Genomic DNA, 19,364 nt, shown 5'->3' with positions numbered 1-19,364 from the left:
CCAGTATATTTCCAAAACAAGATGTTTTACATTTGAGAGGAATAATATACTTCTATATATATCTATTCTAAAGAGGCATTTGTCTAGACGTCGCTCAGGATTTTACCAATATTCATTTACATGAATAGAATTTGGATGTGTTAGTTAAAGGAAGTTGCCACTTTATGCTTTACATTGTTGAACGCTGGCAACAAATAAAGAAAAAATTTGCATAAAGTCCCAATCTTACCTACCGGTAACTTTAGTACTGTTTGACTATATTATAATATCATTAAATTGCCGCACATTAAATTCTTTCATTCAGTAATGTACTCATATCATTATCTTTTGGAATGTTTAGATGTTGAATAAAAAGAATAGAATTTGGAGGACTTCACAAATCAATAAAGCGCTATTCACACAGAGATACGTTCACACAGAGATACGTTGCAATAAATCCACAAATACAGGTGTTTGAATTTACAAATACTCACCCTTGCCAAAATGCCAAAATTTCCACAAGTGCAAGTATACGGAAACGCAGGCTGGAACAAGTATGTGCGACTACTCCATCGGGCAGAGTGGCATCACGCGTGTCATGTAATGCGAAACAGATGACACCACTCTGCCCGATGGAGTAGCCGCTAGTTGTTGTGCTACAACAGACTTACACATTTCTTCACTTTGTGCTCTTCCAGCATACTATTGCTTCCCAAGTCAACAGGACCTTAATGAAGTAGTGTAAGTTCACATGTCATTTTTTGGACACATGTTTTACGCTAAATGTGTTCTTAGAGTTATATTGGCAGATGGAGGCCTCCTTTTTGCCACCGTGTGTCCACTATATGTTGCATCCAGCAGAAAACATTGGTTGAAAAAATGCAGCAGGTTTTCCAGCCCTGCTTCCTGCTGGAGAGCATAGTATATACTCAGTGGAGGCCATAATAGCCTATGGGGAATAATTCCAACTATATTGCATCCATCCCTGCTCTCTGCTGAACATACACTGTAGGTATTTCCTGAGTCATGTAACTGTTCTTATGTGAAGAGAGATGACACATCCTGAACATCTACAATCATTGTCTGCTGTTATTGTTTACTCCTCCTCCAGCTTCATTGGGGAGGAGGCAATCTGGAGAATATATCCCACTGTATGAGCATGCATTGGGATACATTGTAACCCTCAATTGTAAGCCTAACATGTTTAAGGGCATATTGTAAAATTCTCTGGAGGTCTTTGTTCTATCAAAGTATATATTTGTGGTCCTCCAACCTAAAAGAGTTTTCAATACCAAAAATATTATATTGAAAAAGGTTGTGCTGGCCAGGATCATAATTGAATAGTACTTACCGATTCCCGTTACTCTGTTGCTACTACTGTACAACACATCTCGAGTCTTGTCTCTCAACACGAAAGTAGCTCTAGGGTTGTGTTTTTTTTAAAAAAAAGATTTATCCAGCTCCTTGAAAACTTTTGCCAATATTTTACAATGATAAAATAGAAGAATAAGAGAAAAAGCACAATAATTTCAATAATGTAATGTAACAAAACATTTATAAACAGACACCTGACCCATTTGTCAATAGAAGTCTCACAAAGTATATGCAGCTTTTCAAACAAGTAACAATATAATTGTACGTGACAAAGGGGAAAAGATAGTAATCTAATTTTGCACGACATCTTATTGACAACAGTTTATCTTTCCAGACAATCCAGCTTTTTCTATGAATATTAAAGTTATGTTTATAGTCTTTGTAACCTAGAAAACAAACAATCCTTCCCATTGTATTAGTAGTCCTTAGTTTCTAAACAGTGGACATTTCATCAATAATTCTTCAGGAAGTTTATTCACAGAACCTAAGTGACTGAACTTTAGATTCAACAGTTAATCAATATTCTAATGCTTCGGAGCTTTGACACTACATAGATCGGAGATCACTGAACCTTTATGTTGCTAATGTACTGTGTGTTGAAGATTTCGATATAAATTTAATAGAATCTAGAAATTTCTATCTACATGTACAAACAACCTAATTTCACCGGGGAGTAGGCGGACGCTCATGTTTATTTTGTCACTTTATTTATGATAAGAATCATTCCCAACTCTGCCAGCATACTATCGCTCATGCTAGAAAATCGGTGAAATGAGAATTTGTGACTTGGGTATGATAGAATTTCCCCGTTTTTTTGCCGCTAGACTGCAAAGCCATGTGAGTGAACTGTATGTTCCAGGTTTTCATTTTTGCAAAATATGAGATTTTGTTTTGCACAATATTAAACAAACATGTAAATATAAAAATGAAAGAAATTGGACATTCTGTATACTAATATTAGAATTCAGAGGTACCAACAGATTGTAGATTCTGTCAAAGCTAGTGATTTATCGGCACCCAATCAAATTTGAATATTTTCTGATTCACTTTAGACAAATCTTGTATATACAGAAGTTTAACCGATCTGTTAAAATGTCCATTGACTTTTGATTGTTTCCATTGTTGTTCTTTATTATCATTTTAATGAAACCTGAAAAAAATTGTAACAAAACAAGATACAACTTTTTATTTAAAAAAAAATCCTGTATCCCAGAGGATTAAAGGGGGAAGGGATATATTCCAAATTTAAAGACAATAAAAAGAAACGTCGGTGTATATTAAATAGGTTCAGACATAAATAGGATCCCTCCCAAAATTTTAGCTGTCTCTCTCCAACCAGTAATAACTGCTGGTAAAGGGTTAAAAGTCTTACTCATGTCACCTGAATTTACCTACCACTGAGGCACTGTAGCTTTATTATAGCCTTTTCTGATATGAAAATGAGTAGACATGAGACAACTTCTGAAGAGAAGAGTCATGTTTTCTCCAGTCTGCCAGTGAACCCTGTCTCCTTCTTTTGATTGACAGCTCAGTGCCTCTTCAAACAGCTTCAAATGGCTTCAACAGACAGGAAGTCCTATTTATGTCCACTTCTTGACTTTGCCACAATTTAGCAGTGTGCTCTGTGTGGTAAACTACAGAACTTATCGACATTTATCATGCACCCCGCAATAGAAGGGAACAAGAAATGATGGGCAGAGCCATGCACAAGTGCGTGGAGTCAACATAGACAAAAGAAGAAAAAGCTTAAAAATTATTTAACTGCTGGGAGTAGGTAAATTAAGTTGGGTTGTACTTTTCAACAAATGCACGGTGGGAGGGGGGTGAGTAAGGCTTGTTATACCTGTTCTTGATGAAAGGTGCCCTTTAAGGGGGCTTCCAATCTACCATAGGCTATTAAGAATGCTAATGTCACCTTATGTCATAAAGGACTATTGAGTATGTCTGCTAACCCTATAGCTACCCCCAATATCTAATGTCAATTCCTATGAGATACTATGCACAACCACACAATTTTTGGGACACTACTTACGGAATGATTTACTCAAAGGGATGTTCGTATTTCAGCAAATAAATGTTGTTGTTTGTATAATAAAATGTTATACTTCCTGTATTAATTTCTCGTGGTTTTCGGGATCTCTGCTTACTGTTATTCTATGGGAAGATTTATTATTTATTTTCTGTGGACAGAAATCTGACCATGGTCACACAGGTGCATGGCTCATATAACCCCAGAGCTTTGCTTATTCTCTATGATACCAACGAGCCATGCACCTGTGTGACCATGGTCAGATTTATGTCCACTGGAAGTAAAGATATTAGTTTTCTATAGAATGACAGAAAACAGAGATTTAGAAAACCAAGAGCAAACCATAACATTTATTTGCTGAAATGGGAATACTCATTTATCTGGTGCCTGAGTTTTATGGAACTAGAAAACTTACCCTAAACTTCTACTTAATTGGAAATATATATATGTTGCACCAAAGTTTTCTTTAGTGCAAAAACCTATATACCCATAAAGCTATATACCTATGTACCTTGCTTCCTTCACCAGAGAATATTGTGTACGGCAGGCCTTTGACAAATCTGAGGGTTAATTGAAAAGTGACTAAAACAACTTTCACATTGTACAATATTTACAGGACTGTATGTGGTGTAAGAACAATAGCTACTACTAATGTCACACTGCTGGCAAAATTCATCCTCCGCAGCTATGTCAAACCCATGACTTCTTATTACTCAGGAACTATTATGCAGTCATATATTATTGAATACATTATGCATATTTTGCATGATCAGGTAGTTTTGCTATAATAAGATTTTTTTTTATTTCTTTTTTTTAAAGAACTGTAGCATCACAGCAGTTCACAAAGAGCTTCTGGTATCAAAGAGCTAAGCATAGTATTTAATAGAGCTTGGTTGTAAGTGTTTTTGTTCCAGCAGAGCTGATAGATTCATCTCCATCTGTTCCATATTCATAACAAAGGAGCCGGCTTACAGGAGGGCTGACTTCCCTAGAGTAGAATAGAAATGATCTTTTCAACACACAATAAAAAGACTCACGCATGGTCACTTAAACTATGTCGAGAAAGCAGTAAGTGCTGAGGGCACTTCACCACGACTTTCACCTATAGCGTGCCATCGTCTCAGCACATACATTTCTATGACACGCTGGAAGTCCTTTATGTGCTTTTCCTTCTCTTGCAACATTTGGCGTAGTGCTACTGAATAGCAGCTTTTAAAATGTAGGAAATTATGTGTAATTAAATGTCGCTTTCAAGGCAAACCCACAAAAGTTATTTTTTTTCTGCCCCATCTCCCTTTACTATTAAGCGATAAAACAGTTCCCTGTATCCTGCGCTGTTTCGTATCTCTACCTTTATAATCTGCAATTTCCGAAAGCTTCAATAGCCCATGCCAATTTTATGATGACTCCATATGTAGACGGTGAATGGAAATTAAAACGCAGACTTAGACCAAGTGCCTTCAATAAAGTGAAAAAATGAGGCACAGCACATTCACACAGAACTGAGCTCCAACGATTTCCTCTAAAAACCGTTAAAGGAGCTATTGAATGTCTTCTTATTATATGTGTAATTGCACTCGACTAATGCTTCTTGTCTCTGTGCTATCACCATTGTGACTCCCTTTAATCGGCCTTCAATTGAAGCAGTATGTTATGCACTGTCATATAATACAGGATGAACTTGTAATTTTGCTGCTGCCAAATATCATTTGGAATTGTTTTAAATTTTATAATTGTTATCTTTAATCTGTCGGCGCTCTTTCGTTTGGTAATTATTACTATGTAGCATCTTTGTAATTCTATGCAAACGAGAATAAGGAGGATACTTCAAAGAGATGCAGTCTTTATTTTCAGCGTGAGCCGAGTCTTCAATATAGAGAAGAAATAGTAAAATTGGAAATTAACGTTTAATCTTTCGCTCTGCATTCTTTTGAATCATAATGATTTGTCTACAAGGGGTTTCTAGTAATACGAGAAAATCCCTGAGTAGCGGTTGAAGAGAAAAGAAAAAAACTGAAAGGTTATTTCTTTTCTATGACTCCCCGTTCCATCAGCGTAGCCCCCAATTCATGTTTTATTCCTCCTGCTAAAAGTAGATAAGTTCTTCCGTTCTTCCTCATGAAAATTTAAATTTGGGTGTTGCCAGTTGCTTCAATGGCTTCTGTCAGTCTTAGGCTGTCCAGTCAGTGCTGACAGATTAATTGGGGGAATTTTATATATCCACTGTATAATTGTGGCATCATTCACATAAAAAAATGCCTCACTCCACATTTATCAAGGCTTTTACACTATTTTTTGACACTTCACCAACTAGTATGTCTAAGAGTCAGGGCCTCTGAAAAGGGGGCATTGACTCGCGTTAAGACGGTCTAAAGCATTTTGGTTCAAACACTACACCAAAGTAGGACTCGACAATCTTACACTGCTCCAGTTTGTTCAACACATTGATAAATCTAGCGCAAGAGAAGACCAGACTAAATAAAAAAAAGTCCAAAGAAAGTGCACTACCTTTCTTCTAAATGTTAGAACAAAAAAGTGTCTCATTTTTGCACAGAATCTTATTTGCACACTTTTTTGTGACTTTGCCACAAACAATAGATTCAGTAGGGCACATTTACTGCACTAAAAGTTCTCTTTCCGTCTATGATTCTGGGTGAGACACATTCATTAAGAAGATTTTCTAGAAATCATGAATCTGTCGCTTCCCTGCACGGGCCCGACAGAGTTCACCAACATTTTTGTGGTGCACCTTTAACATAAGGCAAGCGACACAATTTCCATGTTAAATACGGCACTCAGTCCAAATCAGTCGGACCGTCTGACAGCACGCCACCTAATTTGTGTCGCATGGCGTCATGCGCAGCTGCACCACAAAAGGGTTGCATGCGACACAATAGCGGCGCAGACACTACTTAAATACTTGTGCAAGCTGTTTTAGCCTAGAAGAATGTGCAAAGTCCAACAAAAGTGCGGCGCTAAGCTCTTAGTAAATGTGCCCCATTGTATTTATCTACCTGTTTAGACTAATGTTAGATGTTTCTGCTAACTGGGACTTTTTAAAAGTTTCAAGAAAGTCACAAATGGTAAATAGCACTGACCTGTCTTACTTCACCACATTGAAAAAAATTATTTTAGACATAAATGTATGAATGCATTAAAAGGCATTTTGGATCTAAAATGCTTTTATTTAGACATCAAAAGCTGTGAAAACTTTTGACAAATGGACAAAATTGCTGATTGCAATTCCTTTTTGTTTTCTTTTGGAAAAACATTTTTAATTTTCAACAAAAAACAAACAAACATGCCAGTGACCAGTGAGAGCTGAATGTGAGACCTTTTTGCACAAAAATTTGCAACTTTTTGAAAAAGTTGCATCCTCCACATCAGACACTGATGTTAGACTAACAGGTACAAGTGAAATTTAACCCCTGTTATGGAGAATCTACCTAAAATAAATTAGAATAAGAAACTAGACTAAAAAGGAATTAAACAACTAGAAAACTAGAAAGAGAGAAAATACATCTCCCCCATGTCCTTTCTCAAGCAAGTCTTGTCCACTGGTGTACCCTGTAACACATTGATGCCCTTCCCAATATAGAATAGATTTTAAGTGGGCTGTATAAGCTTGGGCATGATGCCTTTCCAAGCTACGTAGGGTACAAAACAGCACAGGAACAGCACAACGAAGATTTGTAGGGAAATATACCCCAAAATTGTTAATTTGGAATATGTTTTTACGTAAAAAAAAGCTTGTCAGGAGAGTATATCCTTTTTAAAGGTATTGGGAGCTACACCTTTTATGCACTTTTTATTCCCCTTTTATGATGAGGAACATAGAAGACTACAAATTCCAACACTTTTAAATTAGCCTTTCAAGGGAACCTGTCACCAGATTTTCACTAATAAATCTCATGACATCCCATATCACTATGCAAACACATAAGGATGTGTGTTATTTTCTGGGGAGGGGAACTATCCATTTTTTAGCTTTAACAGTGTGGGCACAAGTTAGTAGTTTGTACTTTGGGAACCTGTCATTAGGTTTATTAGTGAAAATCTGGCAACAGGTTCCTTTTAAACAAGGACTAGTTGGACTGTGTGGAAGGCAGTGAATTTTGTACTTAATTGGACTCAATTCTGCAGAAACTGGTATACTTCTTGTGGGGCATGATTCTTGTGTACAGTTCTTTGACTATAATAGATCCTGTCTTTCTGGAATATGTTTGAGTTTTATACATCAATTTCTTTATTTTTCTTTTGAAATGTTTCACACTGCATAACCAGTTAACTCCTATGGTTGTAAGAAGATATCAAAGTAATCTTTTTTTGGGGAGGGTTGAGGGGGGGGTCTCAAATTTTTTATTGAAAATAAATTAAAATCTTACATACAGCTGTATTTAATGTACAATTTACATGTTTTTCACCATTACAAATGTAGTTTTGCTAGCTAACAATCAGTGTAGGTTAGTAAGTTTATAACATGCAGACTATTGATCATTTAATTAAATCTCGGACTTAACATAGGCCGGTCAATACTCTAAGAGTCCGGTTCCTTAAGTTGTCCTTCTACTTAAAACTGAAAATAACCAAAAAAGACTAAAATAACCTATTCATAAGAGTCTTTTATACTTTACTTTTAGTGGTTTTTGCTATGTGTTATATTAATAGATGGTGCATTGGTCACTTGTTATAATACTGGGAATTGGTCCAAGCCTCCCATTGGGTTTCGGTATGGGCTGTTCTGCCGCTCTATACGGTGACATATCAAAGTAATCTAGAAGCGCTGTATGTAACTGTTGATATTGAAAGATTTTTAAATCTCAATTATGGCACAAATCCTATAAAAGTAAGATTATAATGTCTAAGTGCAGGACAGGCAAAAGACTTGCATTAGACAGAGGTAATGAAAAGTCAATGATTGGGAGAAGTACAAGACAGATGCATTGCTTGTTTTCTTTGTAGACATTCCATCATGTTTTATTATCCTTATGTCAGATTATCAATGTACTGTCATGTATTATTAGTCTTCTATCATAACTATTTTTGTTTTTGCTAATATATTACAAACGGATAATCAGATTTCATTTTGTTCCAGTCAAAAACAATCCTGGTTTGATTCATTGGGAAGTAAATAATCTCATAGAGCTGGAGCATTATCCTGCAGTCATTGAATAGATTATACTCTTTCTGTTGGTTAACAATGTACTGTCATTGTCCACACTGCATCCTATATCCACTTTAATTCTATTGTTCTATCAATCTGTGTTGATCTTGTTGATTTGATATGTTGGTCTTGTCATTGAATGCTGTTGCTAAAGTTCCATTTGTTAAAAGCTGTAAAATCTTTAATCTAGAAGACAAGTCTGGATCTGTGCTCCCCCCTTTTTGGGAGGGGTTTCTGCTGGTCAGATGTATCTTGGTGTATTTATACATGTGGCATTAATTTCTTTAGTTGATTTGCAACTTATTTAACATAAGTTGCAAAATTACCTCCAAAAAGTTGCAAACAGCTCTAAGTTACTTCCTACGCCTGGTGGGGGGCAGTTGTGGATTTTCTGCCTGGAAAAGGATAGGGAATCTAGGGTTCTAAATTTGAAGATATTACATACAAACTTTTTATGTGCATCATATTTGACCAAATCCTTGACTCACACAAATAGCTTTTAATGTTTTCGACCCAATCTGCATTTAGACAATATGCCTGATCACAGGTCATTAGGATATATTGTTACATTTATTCATCAGGATTCAAATAAACTTAGACGTATTTATGAGAATAATAGGCAAATCAATTCTCTCGTTGTACTCAATGGATGAGCAAATCAGTGAATCAGGAAAAACAGGCAAACAAGCAAAACGGTTCAATTGTTCCGAATTGCCATCTTAACAGTAACACAATACAGCCTTCTGTAGGATTAATAAATGTGTTTGCCAGTCTTTTATATATCAATATATATTTTTTTAACTATGCACTGTACTACTGCGGGATAATCTCAATAGATATGTGTCTGGGCCTATGGAGGTTGGCCATCTAACTGGAACTATTAAAATAGTGTATCAAATAAAAGTAATAATTCTTTATATAGCACCTACAGATTACACAACGCTGCACAGAGCTTGCCAATTTGGTCCCTGTCCCCATGGGCTCACAATCTAATCAACCCACCAGTATGTTTTGGAGTCTGGGAGGAAACTGGAGTCCAAGGTTAAAGTGACTGCAGAGAGGCCTGGAACTTGATATATACCTGGTGTTTGCCGGATAACAGACGGGAGGAGGACATATGAGGGATTAGTCAAGGGAGAGTTGACATTTCATGCAGTTAGCGAGTGTGATAGACTTGCCTAAAGAGATGGATTGATCTCCAGAAAGGCATCCAGGGCTCTCTTGAACATGTAAATAGAGTCCACCATAAAAACCTCCTGAGGCAGGGAGTTACATAGTCTTACTGCTCTTACAGTAAAGAATCCCCATCTATGGTTATAGTTGAACTGCCTCTCCTCTAGGCATAGATGATGCCCCCTTGTCTTGGCCATAAAAAGATCTTTGGAGAGATGCTTGTACTGCCCATTAAGGTATTTGTACATTGTAATGAGGTCTCCCCTCAGCCCTCTTTTTACTAAACTGAATAACCCCAAATTTTTTAAAATGTCCTTGTATTCTAGTGCCCCGATTCCCTTAATAATCTTGGTTGCTCTCCTCTGCACCCATTCCAGTTCTACAATGTCCTTTTTATATATTGGTTCCTATAACTGTACACAATATTCTATATGTGGTCTGACCAGGGATTTGTATAAGGGCAAAACTATGTCCTTATCATGAGAATCTATTCCTCTTTTGATACCTTCCATACTTTTGTTTGCTTTAGCAGCAGCAGCCGGGCTCTGGTCACTAAAATTAAGTTTACCATCCACCAATACCCCCAAGTCTTTTTAGCTGCAGTTTTACTAAGTAATTGACTGTTATGAACATAATTATACTTTTTGTTTCCATGGCCCAAGTGGATATCCTTACATTTATCTACATTAAACCTAATCAACCATTTCTCTGCCCATTCCACCAGCTTCCACAAATCCCTCTGTAATGCTATACTATCTGCCTCAGGATGTATTACTTTACATAGCTTTATATTATCTGCAAATATTGAAACTGCATAAACCAACTACAGGGTCATTAATAAAAATATTAAAAAGAAGGGCGCCCAATACTGACCCCTGTGGTCTCCACTGGTAACATCAACCCAATCTGAGAATGTGTCAACCCTCTGTTTTCTATCACTAAGCCAATTACTTACCCATGTACACAGATTTTCCCCTAGTCCAAGCAGTCCCATTTTGTGTACCAACCTTTTATGCGGTACCTTATCAAATGCCTTGGAAAAGTCCAGATATATAACATCCACAGCCTCCCCCAGATCCAGTCTGGAACTTACCGCCTCATTGAAGCCAATCAGATTAGCATAAATCTATGCTGATGCTGGGTTATAAGGTTATGTACAGTGAGATACTCTAGGATAGCATCTCTAACAAACCTCAAATATTTTCCCCCTAACAGAAGTTAGACTTATGGGTCTGTAGTTTCCAGGATTTGTATTTTGGCACCACATTTACTATGCACCATTCCTGTAATAAGTGCCCAATCTCTCTGAATACCAGCCTTTTGAACCCACTATGTAATTTTATAGAAAGTTTCTGGTGTTATTATTATCAGGTTCTTTTCTTTGAACCAGAGAAACTATTTTCAATGGGTAATGCATATAAATCTAATGAAGATTACTATTATTATGTGACGAACTAATAGAGCTCTCTGCTTCTTCCTATGTCTAAAATTCTTATTGCATTCACAATGTTTCTGATTAAAGTAATATATAAAAACGAACACTAGGTCACCGCTAGGTTTTTTCTTTTTTTGAGATGAAGATTCATTTATGGTGCCATAACCCTGCATCCACAAATCCCACACAAAGGAACTGTGACTTGTTTGTACCCTCCTGACATCTGACTATATAGATCATGCCCTGGAAGCTCTTTGTCTGTTTGAATATTAAATCAGTTTTTTTTTTAAAGAGCATACAATAAACTTTGTGTACAGGCATTCAGATGGTAGATTTGTTTTTCGGACTGAAGCGTAGTTGACTCATCATGCAGATTATATTTGTCCCAGTCACTTGTTTTCCGGTAGAGTAAGTTGTTTTTGATGTCAAACTGAAAAAAGCTGTGCGTGAAACGAATTGACACACAGGACGTGTTGATTATTTTATTGTGCCAAGTAATAACTTTCCTCATCTCACTTCTAAAGACACTTCTAGATATAAAGCTGATACATCAGAACACAACGCTATTAGGAGCAATGAGAAAACAAAGTAAGAGCAAAGCTTTTAGTGGCAAATTTCATTTGAAACAGCTACTCAACAGACACTTAAAATAAACCCTATTAGATGCTTTCCTTATATTCCTTTCTTTACTGAAGGTTGTAAATTCAACATAGTGAAATTGAATCTTCTAAGAGTTGTTTTACTTGAAAACCCTTTCTTAGAGGTATCACTGCTCCTTCTTCTGTAGTCAGGGAGTTCCTTTAGATGCTTGGGAATTCTACTACTATGTTTTGTTACAAGTGAAGTAAAGCATTGACAAGTATAAATAACATAAACCTTTGCTGGACAGTCTTTGAGACTTCATAACTGCATTGAGGGGGCAAGTACTGTTGCGTGAACTAGTATGTAGGAAAGGGGAGTCAAGAAGTGTATCAACAAAAGAACCAAACAGGCAACACTTAAGGTAGGATTTATCTAAATTTAGGGAATAATAATAATAATAATATAGGGGGATATTTATCAGGACCTCTGTGCACCGCCATTGGCGCAGAGGCCCTGAAATAATCGCAAATGCTAGCTTATTGCTAGCTTTTGCGATTATTTTCCCCAATCCACCACCTTCACGCCTGTGGGGCGTGAAGGGGCGTGAAGGGGGGTTGCGGCTGGCCGAGCGGGGGGCGCGGCCGGACGGGAGTGGGCCAGCGCGGGGCGTTACTGTCCCCGCGCCTGCGCACTCGCTGCTGCCGGCGACTTTTCATACGTGAAAAGTCGCCGGTTGCGTTCTTTTCTACAGCCTGGCGTAGGATAAACGCTGTGCAACTGGCAGCCCGATACATGAAGAGAAGCAGAAGCCTCTTCATGTATCGGGCTTCAAATTTGCAGCGGCGGGACTATCATACGCTGGCGCACGAGCACCAGCGTATGATAAATATCCCCCATAGTGTCATATTCCACAGGGCTTTACAAGTCATGGGATACACATGCAAATGAAATAAGACACTGCAGAATAATAACATGGTGACAGGAATGATGGCCGACAATCTATTACCATCAGTTAGATCCTTACTTGAAACAAAAGAATTAAAGGCCGGTGGTAATAAAAGTTAATGTTATTTGTAGAATATTTTTAATGGCTGATTGGATGTAGTCTTGGACATAATAAGGGAATCTGCCGTAACGAACAAGAAAAAACAAACATTCGAAGATATAGACCATTTTCATCATCACATATCAATACTCATTGGTTCCATCTACTCTCAGACTTTCTGTGGAGAGATTTTTGTAAAGAGATCTTCATTGCAAAGTAAGCCAATCTAATTGTTACAATTTAATCATAGGCGGTCATAAATTTTCGATGGCCAGCAACCAAAGCTTGTTAGGCCAACAGCCATTCATTCTGATCCCCTATTAGACACTGCTACATACCTCAGGTAAAAGTTTTTCTCACCCAAAACAGGTAGATTCCTGTGAAATCTAACATGGCTTCCCACCAACATAATTTGTCAGGGAACATTCATTCATCCTAACTCTGCAATATCTCTATTTCTATGAAATGAAAATGGGTCTACTTTTACTGGTTGTTTATAATTTACTCTTTGACTATGGGTCCGATTCATTTTGTCTGAAACAGTGTTTTAGAGCGAAGTGGCTCCGTACGTAAATGCACTTCTAAAAATGTTGCACATAGAGAGAGAAAATACTTGAAACATATTCTTAAAAACTTGACCAACACAATATTTTTTCTTTGTCCTCCAGCTTCAGCAATCCCAGACAATGGAAGAAGATCCTGCTTAAAACTCAAAGTCCATGTACGGCCACAAAGTAAGTGTCTTTCATCCGCTTTGATAGGTGGCTACAAATGCATGTTACAATGTGTGCTACGATTTAGAGCCTTCAAGTTTTTTCTTGTAAAGCCTTGTGTGATACCTCAACATTTGTGGTTTATTTTGCATTATAATTTCTAATCATTCACCATTGAGCATTATTAAGTACATGCCACTTGCTAACTTGTTGTTTCTCGAATGTTGCCTATGTCTAGTTTATACAAAGAAAAGCAAAAATTGGGCATTAGGAGAGATGCCCTGTAGATCAAAGTAAAAGAAAACACAATTTTATTTTGAAACAAAAAAAAAAGAAAAGAAAAAGAGATAAAGAAACAAAAGTGATGGAGTTTAAACGATCTCACTAACGTATTTGGCTGTTATCTCTATTTTTATTATAGACAGCTGTTTGAAAACTATAGGTGTTCATGACCGTGTTTTCGATGTTAACGACAAAGTAGAAAATTCATTAGAACCAGCAGGTTAGTATGCTTAGAGAATATCTTTTAACCAATTTCTCCTACCCTATGGTCTTTCTTATTTCCAGCCTTGCATGTCTTGCATGTTGTCGCTGCTATTGCTGTCATGGTAAACCTCATTTCCTTAGAGTGCTATAAAGTGCATGAAAGACACTACTGTATCTCCTCACTGTCTTGTTTATGCCGCCATTGGTAAACATGTCCTTCTTAGTAGCCGACTACAAGCCGTGTCGTTGTACTTCTTGTTGCATGCTGATGCGTAAAGTTCCTCTAGCTGTTTTATGTATGTAGATTCCAAGTCTTCTGATAAATGTTTTATCTTGAATAGATGTTTTGTATTGATTCTCGTAACGCTAACGCATGACTAAATTAGTCCCCTTACACCCCTCTTTGTAACCCCGGATACTTGTACTTGTCTACGTTTGTGTCAGTTTCTGTATTTAACATTATGATAAACAATCTAGCAACATAACACTTTCTGGCTTTAACATACACTTTGGTGGCTGTGACCACTCTTCACATCAGAATAGAGACCCTGGTTTCACTAAACAATTAGACACATTTTGATGTAAAACTCCATCATTGTTACATGTTTTTAACCATCAATGTTTCATAACAGAGATCTCTGTGTATTTTCTTTTCCATATAAATGTCATGAAATTAGAAAAATTGTTTTCTTTCACATTTAATATAGTGGAATATTACAGGTTTGATCCCTTTAAGTTGCTTTTTTTGTGTTCAGTAATATTTTAACCAAACCCATGTACCTGTAGTCATTTCTTACTTTATCCATAAGATTTGTCTATAAAATGCTTTGTTCAGTAGTTTATAAGCACATGTACGCTGTGGTTATATATATAAGGACCCCTAGTACCTAATAATGTTGGTCGTCATCTGCTCATATTCCCATCTTAGTTAAAGGAAAGCTACCATTAAAATCAAGCATGATAGACCAGGCACACTTACTCATAGATCCAGGCACTGGGACTGTGGTAATCTTCTAGTTGTTATTCATGGCCTCCTTCATGTTCAAATCAACTTTTAAAATTAGGCTAATGATGTAAAAGGGCTATGGAGGTATTACTGGAGCCCCTGCATGCTGTAGAGACATAGGTAGTTACAGTGTGCAAGGAGCACTTCCCTCCTCCCACTGTGTACTAAAACTTCCTCTGCTGCAGTGAGATCACATTAGGAAGAGGGAGGCAGAAGTGCTACGGGTACAGGTCGCAGGGGGGGGGGGGTGGATTCTGTAACAGCCTGGAAAATTACAACATGGACAGCCTCTGGCTACTCAAGTCTGGTTCATTGGCATCATTTTAAAAGTTGCTGATTAGAAGGAAGAAGGGTCATGCTTAACAATTATAAGAAGATGACCACTGTTATATTGCTTGGATTTATGAGTAAGTGCCCCTGATTTATCATGCTTGATTTTGATGGTATATTTCCTTTAAACATTTATCACATGGATCATGCAGTAGCTTTACCTCACAACTCAGTAAAGAGTTAGAGAAGCCGACAAGTGTGGCCATTCTATGCCATGCTGGTGTAACTCCATTAATGGAAGAAGACATTATGTAGATAACGTAGAATGACTTAATTTTTAGCATCTTTAGTTACAAAAACTATGTAACTTACATTTTACCTCTTTGAGAATTGTGGAAACATAGAATAGCAAGTTCAAGCCACCCCCAGAAGGTGTTCATCTCATAAACAGCTATTGTATAGTTAAATTTTCATGTACCACATTCATGTTTAAAACCCACCATAAAGCTCGAATAGCTGTCAGATGGCAGCTATTTCTTTTGATAACTACTATACAGATGCATGTGCAAGAGCTCTGAATGAGGAGAGGGGAAAAGGCAGCCGCTTGAACTGCCATTGGGTTTGGCATATCTCCCCTGAGGACAATAGGAAGTTGATACTGGTTCTCTCTTCAGACATCTGCCAGTGGGAAAGAGTCTCTATGCTCCCATACATATTAGAGGGTGGGTTGCTCTTGTGAAAGTGGGTGGGTTTACACATTCTCTGTGGATTTAAACTATGAGATGTTGTGAAAACAGAAACAGGCAGAACTACTCTCTAACTCGCCTGTAGCACCAGAAAATTTGTCTTTAGGCATCAGCTTGCCTGGTGATAGCAGTTGGCCAACCATGATCAGATCACCTCCACAAATCCACCAAGACTTACCTGATAATAGCCATTGGCAACCATGATCAGATCATCTCCGATCTCTATGACAGCAAATAGAACTAATCATGATTTTGGCGCTTTTCTGTAGAGGTACATTTAATAATATTATTAAATAATTCCTGAAATGTCAATGACAATCTGGTGTCTAATACATATGACTGCAGAAAAGAATCACTAAGTGATAAGACGCCAGAGGAATAGATCATTATTTATAGATCCCCTAAAATAGTGTTTGTGTTGTTTTTTTTTTTTACTTTTTAATAGATATTAATGAATGTGTCAGCTGTTTGGTACAAACAAGCAGAAAGATAGGTGGATAGATTGCTAGAAAAGCACACCTCTTTGCTACCTTGTTAGGCAGCTCCCTTAACACCAAGCATAACTTTCAGGAAGCCTAGTGGACATGATCTGCAATTAAAACCAAACCATTATATCTATTCCAGAAGGGACAGATTCCCAACTGTAGACAGTGCTGCTTCGATCTGGTTTGGTCTCTTTAGTACAGCGTAGGGAACTGGTTTGGCTGAGTGAGAGGCTTTTGACCAGGGTCAGTGAATAAGAGAACCTTACTGTGAATTTGCCAATTAAGGCCACCTTGTAGCCGTGTGGAGACGTACAGTCATTGATGTTCCACTAGGGAATTTGTGTAAAATATGCAAATAAGAATTCCCCAGTGCAGCTTGAATGGCTGTAAGTCTCCACAAATCACTAATATTTTCGGAATGTCACAAGTTTCTTTTTCTGTTCAAAATTACAAGTAAATTTTCTGGCACCAGGTTCTCTTTTTTATCTTGATAGATAGAGTGGATAGAACAAAATAGATAAAAAAAATAGATAGATAGACAGACAGACAGACGGGAGATAGATAGATAGATAGATAGATAGATAGATAGATAGATAGATAGATACATAGATAGACAAACGGACAGGAGATAGATAGATAGATAGATAGATAGATAGATAGATAGATAGACAGACAGACAGACAGACAGACAGACAGATAGATAGATAGATAGATAGATAGAGTCCAAAAAAATAGGCAGCCTTTATGCTTGATAAAGGTGGATTAAACCACCGAAACGTTGCCATGGAATAAAGCTTCACCCTCACGTTTTTGACTACAACCTTGGAGTGCTGCCTATTTTTTTGGGCTTATTTACAAAAGACCGTTTGCCACGGAACTTACGGCTTTGCACCACCTTACCATTTAAACCAGTAGTGCTGTTCCGGATTTTTCTTTTTTCTAGATAGATAGATAAATCTTATCTCACATCATATATTTATTGCATTTATACATGTGAACTGATGTAATATTCTTATACTGTCACTTTATGGTATGAATTCTGAAATGTCAAACACGCTGTACACTATTCATTGCTTTCGGCGTAAATATGTCACAAGAAATGTGGCGCCTAGAAGTCAACAGCTTTCTTTACACATTAAAATACCCAGACTTTCATTACATTGTAGAGAATTCAGTAAACAACACACATATAAGCAAATGTCTCATCAGACAAGACTCTTTTCTAAATATAAATGCATGCACTTGTGAACAAATCTAGCGCTGCCAGAATTCCCAGAGTATTCATAGCCCATCTGTCCATTCTCTTGTAATTATCAACAATATATCAAATTCATGTATTATTGTGTCCCCCTCCCCTTAACTTCTTTTAAGGTAATCGGGAGAATCTTTATTTGCATGGTTATAGAAAATACTTCTAAGAGATATTCAAAGTTGCGTTCAGATAAAGGGGCTTATTTACTAAGGGTCCATGGATCGCATTTCCGTCAGATTTCCCAACAACATCAGGGTTTGCGCCGCTGTGACAGGGATTTATAAAGGGATTGTGTCAGGGGGTGGGTCGGCGGACGATCTGACTGATTTGGACTGAGCGCGGGATTTAATATTCAAATTGTGTCACATCCAATGACTTACATGCACCAGGAAGAAGAAGGTGTACTGCGGCGGACTTGAGCGGGGAAGCGACACATGCAGGATATCGGGTGAGTCGCGGCACAGTGCATTGTCATCAGACAATGCACTTTTGGGAACTCCAAGGGACCGGGTAAGTAAATGTGCCCTAAAATGCCTGAAAAGTGTCTTATCTGTACAATATATGGAAAAATATTCCTTGTTGTTTAGAAGGAACTTTTCTGATGACTTTCTGTATAATTGAAGTGTTGGTTTTGTACATATGTTATACACTGCTCTATAACAAAACAATATACAGTATATATGCTGACACGAGTATAAGCTAAGGTCCCTAATTTTACCACAAATAACTGGGAAAACATATTGACTTAAGTATAAGCCGGGGGAAAAATGCATTGGTCAAAGCCTCCCGGAGTAATGTAATGCCCAGCAGTCTCCCCCAGTAATGAAATGTCCAATGCACCTCCCATAATGAATTTCCCTTCAGCAGCCCCCTTGTAATCAAATGCCCTTCAACAGCCCCTCAAATAATAAAATGCCTGATGTAGACCACCAAATAATAAAATCCCCTGCATCCCCCTACTATTAAAATGCCTAATGTATACCGCCAAATAATAAAATCCCTTGCATCCCCCTATTATTGAAATGCCCTGCTGCCCCCCAAATAATGAAATGCTCCGCAGCATCCTTATTGATGAAACGCCATGCGTACCTCCTATTAATGAAATGCTCTGCAGTCCCCCAAATAATGAAATGCTCTGCAGTCCCCCAAACACTGTAATGATCTGCAGTCTACCTAGTTAAATACCCTTCAACCCCCATTAATGAAATTCTCTGCAGCCCGCAGTGAATAAAAAATAAACTAACATACTCACCTTCTGACGCTCCCCGATACTTCCTGTGGCTCCGTTTCCTTCTCTTCCCTTGTAGCAGAGCAGACAGGGACGCACCCATGCGCTCTGCAGAGTGCATGGATGTGTCTCTGCTCACAATGAAAGGGATTTATCATGTTTTGTACACCAGTACGCAGGGAGGGAAACAGAATTGGCTAAACCAGGCAAGGAGCACTGAGAGGCCAGACCCTTGTAGTATATGCTGTGTGATGTGTGGCCGCTATGCACCGGTTCTTAAAAAATATCCTCCAATAATGCTTATAAATTTTATAGAAGTTTTTTCCACCATCCTTCTTACATAGAAAACAATTTTCTAATTCTGAGCATTTATGTATTGAGCACTGTACCAAATATT

The 19,364-nt window shown here is 37.6% G+C and overlaps 1 protein-coding gene across 3 annotated transcripts in view; it reads left to right on the top strand.

Moving 5' to 3' along the window:
- Positions 1-19,364, top strand: part of EFNA5 (ephrin A5) — a 293,981-nt gene that overhangs the window by 258,475 nt on the left and 16,142 nt on the right. For 2 of the 3 annotated variants that reach the window (XM_072140382.1, XM_072140388.1), the window contains exons 4-5: positions 13,450-13,515; positions 13,916-13,996. In XM_072140382.1, coding sequence (XP_071996483.1) covers positions 13,450-13,515; positions 13,916-13,996 — 147 coding nt within the window. The remainder of the gene's footprint in view (positions 1-13,449; positions 13,516-13,915; positions 13,997-19,364) is intronic. The other variant, XM_072140397.1, reaches the window with a different exon arrangement.

This window comes from Engystomops pustulosus, chromosome 1, assembly GCF_040894005.1.
Source record: "Engystomops pustulosus chromosome 1, aEngPut4.maternal, whole genome shotgun sequence".
In the NCBI taxonomy this organism is placed as follows: domain Eukaryota; kingdom Metazoa; phylum Chordata; class Amphibia; order Anura; family Leptodactylidae; genus Engystomops; species Engystomops pustulosus.
Note: the sequence above shows the minus strand (reverse complement) of the source record. Positions and strands in the feature narration are given on the sequence as shown.